This window comes from Mytilus edulis, chromosome 4, assembly GCF_963676685.1.
Source record: "Mytilus edulis chromosome 4, xbMytEdul2.2, whole genome shotgun sequence".
Classification (NCBI taxonomy): Eukaryota; Metazoa; Mollusca; class Bivalvia; order Mytilida; family Mytilidae; genus Mytilus; species Mytilus edulis.
In genome coordinates, this window is record NC_092347.1 from 77,669,752 (window position 1) to 77,675,711 (window position 5,960).

Here is a 5,960-nt window from a genome sequence, read left to right on the forward strand (position 1 = left end):
CCAGAAAGAGTAAATGTGCTATGTCATAGATTCTGGCAAGATTTTGCATACACATTTGGCACGTTTCAAAACTATAATAACTACAAGGTGTTGCAGATTTCACTAAAATAGAAAATAGACCATTAACTTAATGTGCTTTCTAAACAAATGTACATTTATTTTTAAAGAATTCATGCAATAACTTTAAAACAAAAAGATAAAGGCATTATATCTTTAGTTGTTTGTCCAAGGTTAACATAGCACAGTTATGTTACACAAAATTCTCATAACATCTGTGAAATCACCTATTTAATATATGCATATACATTTGCCTTCATGACAAGTTCAAGTTCTAAAACGAGATTTGCAAGACTATGAGTTTCTCGCTACATTGAAGACCTATTGGTGGCCTTCGGCTGATGTCTGCTCTATGGTTGGGTTGCTGTCTCTTTGACACATTTCCTATTACCATTCTCAATTTAATGAGGAAAATTTAATTGTTTCTCAAGGGTCCGAACCAAATATTCTCCAGCTGTGATCAAATTATGAGGTATAAAATAACATTCATTAAAAATGTATTAGTTTTGAAAGAGATTATAGCAATTAATTTCGTATCATAACTTAATTTTTCATCTTTAACATAAACTCAATCGATTGTATTATTTATAACGAACAGGTCGAATTCATTGGGTAATGTCTTTAATTTGTTTTATTGATAATAAGAAATTGAGAAAACGTTTTTAAAGTCAAAACACAATATCACAGACAATTAGTATAAGATAAGAACACATATTGAGAAAGATCAAGGGATAAAAAATTTCATAAAAAAATCGTATTTACGATAAAGTGAATGCTGCAGACCTCTTCATGGAACAGTCACGTCTTAGTGCTTCGGTCTATTAGTATATAGTTATCAAAGGTACCAGGATTATAATTTAATACGCCAGACGTGCGTTTCGTCTACATAAGACTCACCAGTGACGCGTAGATGTGTCTACTTAAGGCAATTATAACACTTCGCTGTAGCTTAGTTATAAATTTTCTCAAAAGTCTGCACGATGTTTTTTTTTTGTTGTTGTATGGAAGAGGATTTTATATGCTATTATTAAACATATACATAGCAATTATAATATACCAAATCAGGATTTATTACCGTTTTAGGGGTTTTGTTCTATTATTCGATTTTTGTCACTAAGGTTTTATTTTGTTTTATTTTTTATGCATATTAATTGTGAAAAGAATTATCAATAGATATAGGAAGATGTGGTATGAGTGTCAATGAGACAACTCTTAATCCAAGTAACAATTTATACTTTGATAACTAATTATAAAAGTAAACCAAATCTCTTCTTCCATCAGGAAAGAGTAAATGTACTATGTTATAGATTCTGGCAATATTTTGCATACACATTTGGCATGTTTCAAGACTAGAATAATTTTAAGTGAAAAATGATTTATTGAGTTGATATACGTGCTTAAATTAAATTCAATGAAATAGTTATTTTTTTGTAAAATGTACATAAAATCTACCGAATACTTTGTCAAACTCATTAATCTTCCCCTTGTGCATAGGTTTTTCATTAAGATGAAAATGTTGCCAGATTAATTTGTAAATTAATGAATATGTAAAATATTCACAGCATCATTCTCTTTTTTATTTTTTGTGTATGCATATTAAAGTGAAAATGATGTTCTTTGTAACAACAGCAGCGTAACATCATCTCGTTGTTAATCCATAAACGCCATTTTTCACCATTTTGTCCTTCCAACATGTTAACAGATTGATTGATAGAATCAAGAGGAAGTTAATGTTCCTATAATAAATTTATACTTCTCAAAATTAAAATAATGTGACACGAACATATTTAGAAGAGGGATCTATATATATTGGTGTTGAAGTTTTGACTAAAATAGAAAGTTAAGACTATCAATTTAACGTGGTTTCTAAACAAATGTCATTTATTCTTGAAAGAATTCATGTAATAACATTAAGAAAAGATGTCATGTATTATATGTTCGATTATTCGAATTTTGTGCACACCTTGCGTTTATATTTTTTTCAAGGCTCTTTTAAGACAATTTATAGTTTGCCTTCATGACAAGTTCTAAAACGAGATTTGCAAGACTATGAGGTAAATTTAATTATTTTATAAGGGTGCGAACCAAATACTCTCCACGTTAGATCAAGTTGTTCAATAGCAAATAACATTTATTAAAATGTTTTAGTTTTGTAAGAGATACTAGCATAGGGAATTAACTTCGTATCATAAGTAAATTTTGATTCTTTAATATGCACTGGATATGTTGTATTATTCATAACCGATCAGGACGAATTCCTAAGGAAACGTCTTTTATTGTTTTAATGATAATACGAAGTTGGTAGACATTGTTGGAGTCAATACAAAATAACACAGACCATTAACATTAGATAAGAACACATATTTGGGAAAAATCAAGGGATAAAAATTTCATCCAAAATGTGTACGTTGGTTTTTTATGGAAGGGGATTTTATTAGCTATTCGTAAATTATCCAAGCAATTATAATATATATCAAGTCTGGTTTATCACCGTTTTTTTTTTTGTCATATGGTTTAAATCTTAAAATCTATTCCATCTATCAGAATACCATCTGCCTAAACAATTTCCTATTATTTAAGGAACGGTGTCCTAGAAAATTTCACAGGCTTTATTCCAATAGATAGATGTGGTATGAGTGCCAATGAGACAATTCTATATTTTGCATCTACGACAAGTTTTAAAACGAGATGTACAAGAATATAAGGTAATTATATCACTGGGTAGCGAACCAAATACTCTCCAGTTTATTTAGATGAAATTGTGCATGATATGTTCAAAAATATAATAAAAATAATAGGTCGCCGAGTATTTTCTAATGCTTCATGTTGTGACGAAATGACAAATTTTGTATGGATTATAGATGAAAAAAATATCATTCTGTTTTTAGAAGCTTAACTAAATGATACAATTGAAAAAAGAAAATACGAGAAGATAGCTTTTAGAAAATGCTTTGAGAATATCAAAAGAAAAGATAAGGTCCCCGTACATTTTTTTCCGGCAAAAATATATAATACCAAAATTTCATGTAGATTCCTTCAGAAAAACGAACTATTTAAGAGTTACCGTCCCTCAAAATGTCAATTTAAAAACATTAAAAATGATACAAAAATAATCTGCGCTTATGCAAATATTAATATGTTTAAATTAAAATCTTATGAATTTATTCTTTTAAATAAAAATTCACATAAGTTATCTGCATTCTTCATCAAATTTTGCTGCATTGATTGAAAATCTTAACCTTATGTTCTCTGTTATTTACAATCCAAGATGGCAAAAGACATCAACACTACCTCAAGTCATGAACGGTAATGTCCAATTACCTCTGTTTGAAACTCAAAAATGTTTATTTGCGCTTTATAATTACTTACTTATTTTGTTTCAGAATAAAATGCCGCTTTCCATTAAGACGTGTCATTCGTATATTGTTATTGTGTTTTTTCGTTCTTTTCCTATATAATTCGAAGTTTGGAAACGTTTTTAAAGTCAAAACACAATATAACAGATCATTTACATTTGATAGGAACAGATATTTGGGAAAGATCAAAGGAATACATATTTCACCAGAAAATTATATTTACGATACAATGAATGCTGCAGACGATCTTGAAGGTAACTTCGTTCCAAATACTGTGTACTTTTCATGGTGTAAAAGATACACGATTCCTTTCAATGTTTATCTCAGTATCCTCACGATATGGAGAACATTAAAACCGGACATCATAGTTCTCACGACAATTTATGATAATATCGAATCTGTTATCAATACCGGTGAAAAGGCTGACCCTTTCCTTCGTCGGGAAAAATATAATGATTATAATATGTGGCTTGGACTTCTTAAGAATGCTATACCAGGTTTTTATGTGTTAACCGTAGAAGAAACCCCTGACCGTGATGATGAGTGTACTCTAGGGTATATATTTCAAGAACTTGAAGATAAAGGTGGTATTTACTTCTCCAATAATGTTTTTCCTACATCTTCACTGAGGTTATTTAGGAAACGACAATTCTCATTGGCATTTGATAAAATGAAGAAACTTAGTTTCATATTTACAGAAAGAAAAAGCGCTAAATTCACTTGGTTTAAAAGCCGTTATTTGCTAGAACAAAATAATTATTTTGTCAACAATAGCACAAAATGTGAAAACACTTACACTGGTAGCAATGTAATATGTTTAATCGTACCAAAATTATTTCCAGTAGACGTAATCAATTCAATATCGCCGTTTGCTCATTTAGCAAAACGAATATTGTACGAACATTCTGACATTGATGCACAGACTCAGTCTGAAAGTGTAACGCCAAAGATTGTGCACATGATATGGTATGGAACAAGTAATCTACCATTTCAAAACTACCTAAGTCTTAGAAGTGTTCTAACTATTCTTAATCCTGAAAAACTATACATACATGGAGATGTCACCCTTACTGGGTATTATATGCAAAACATATCGAAGGATCCACGTGTTATTTTTGTCTACAGACATAAGCCGCAGTACGTTTATGGTAATAAAATTAAATTCGTGGCTGCAGCTAGTGACGTCACAAGATGTGATATTTTACGACGGTATGGTGGAATCTACACCGATTGGGATGTTATATGGGTGAAGCCTGTTGATGATTTAATTATGAAAGGTTATGGTGCCGTTGTCTCTTTCGATATTGTACCTTGGACATACTATCCAAACACAATTCAAGCCGGAGTTATGATGTCAAAACCCAAAAGCGACTTCATTAAACATTGGCAAGAAAATCTCAAACATTTTCAGACTAACAGTTGGTGGTTCAATGCTATATTCTCACCTTATAAAGTATATGAACAATTTCCCGATTCTGTTCATATCGAACCGCGGCTACAAGTTGTCTGTCATACACAAAAACGAACCTGCCATCCGTCGTTCAAAGAGAATTTCAAAACCCAAGCAAAGAAGTTTGATTGGATTTTAGATCGCGTTTACAGTGTACATGTTCCGTGGCCTGAACCTTTTCCAGGATTGGAGAGTCGCACGAGTGTTATGCGAGGGAACGATATGTTTGCCGAAATAGGACTTTACATTCTTCATCAAAAGTACAAATACGATGATGAAAGTAACAGTTAAAATAAAACAAAAGAGAAACATTGTAAATCCCAGAAAACTGTAACCTTACCAATTTGTATAAGAGGGACGAAAGATACCAGAGGGACAGTCAAACTCATAAATCGAAAATAAACTGACAACGCCATGGCTAAAAATGAAAAGGACAAACAGACAAACAATAGTACACATGACACAACATAGAAAACTAAAGAATAAACAACACGAACCCCACCAAAAATTATGGGTGATCTCAGTTGCTAAGCAAATCCTTCTCCACATGTGGCACCCGTTGTGTTGCTTATGAGATAACAAATCCAGTAAATAGTCTAATTCGGTAGGTCATATTTATGAAAAGGAAGGGGGTTGTAGTTACCACGTGAAGAAAATGTCCAATATCATTTATAAAACGGTTATTCCATAACGGTCAACCAACTCGTGATGGCGTCCGTGAAATTTACATGAATCAAACTGAAAGCTAGATAATTGGGGGAAAAAATGATGAAAAAGAACATTTTCTTATATGGATAAAAAAAAAAGAAATAGGCTGTATGTTAATGAAATCACAATCAAACGACAAAAAAACAACCCACATTCATAAAAAAAACATCGTATTTAATGGAAGACATTTGTCTATAGATACACAACGCAAAGCTATACACTGTCTTATATAAATTGAAACCAAAGTAATGAACAAATCAAAATTAAAACTATGTAAGATGTGCAATCTGCATCAATTCATAGTTAAAAAAAATAATACGTAGTTTTGTACGAAACGCGCGTCTGGCGCAAATACAAAGTTTCGACGAATGACGAGTTGATTATCAACC

The 5,960-nt window shown here is 31.4% G+C and overlaps 1 protein-coding gene across 1 annotated transcript; it reads left to right on the forward strand.

Annotated features, from left to right (window-relative positions):
- Positions 1-3,454: 3,454 nt before the first annotated feature.
- Positions 3,455-5,288, forward strand: LOC139518535 (uncharacterized). Its single transcript, XM_071310032.1, has one exon. The coding sequence runs from the start codon at positions 3,643-3,645 to the stop codon at positions 5,152-5,154; it is 1,512 nt and encodes a 503-aa protein (XP_071166133.1). The 5' UTR covers positions 3,455-3,642; the 3' UTR covers positions 5,155-5,288.
- The last annotated feature ends 672 nt before the right edge of the window (positions 5,289-5,960 follow it).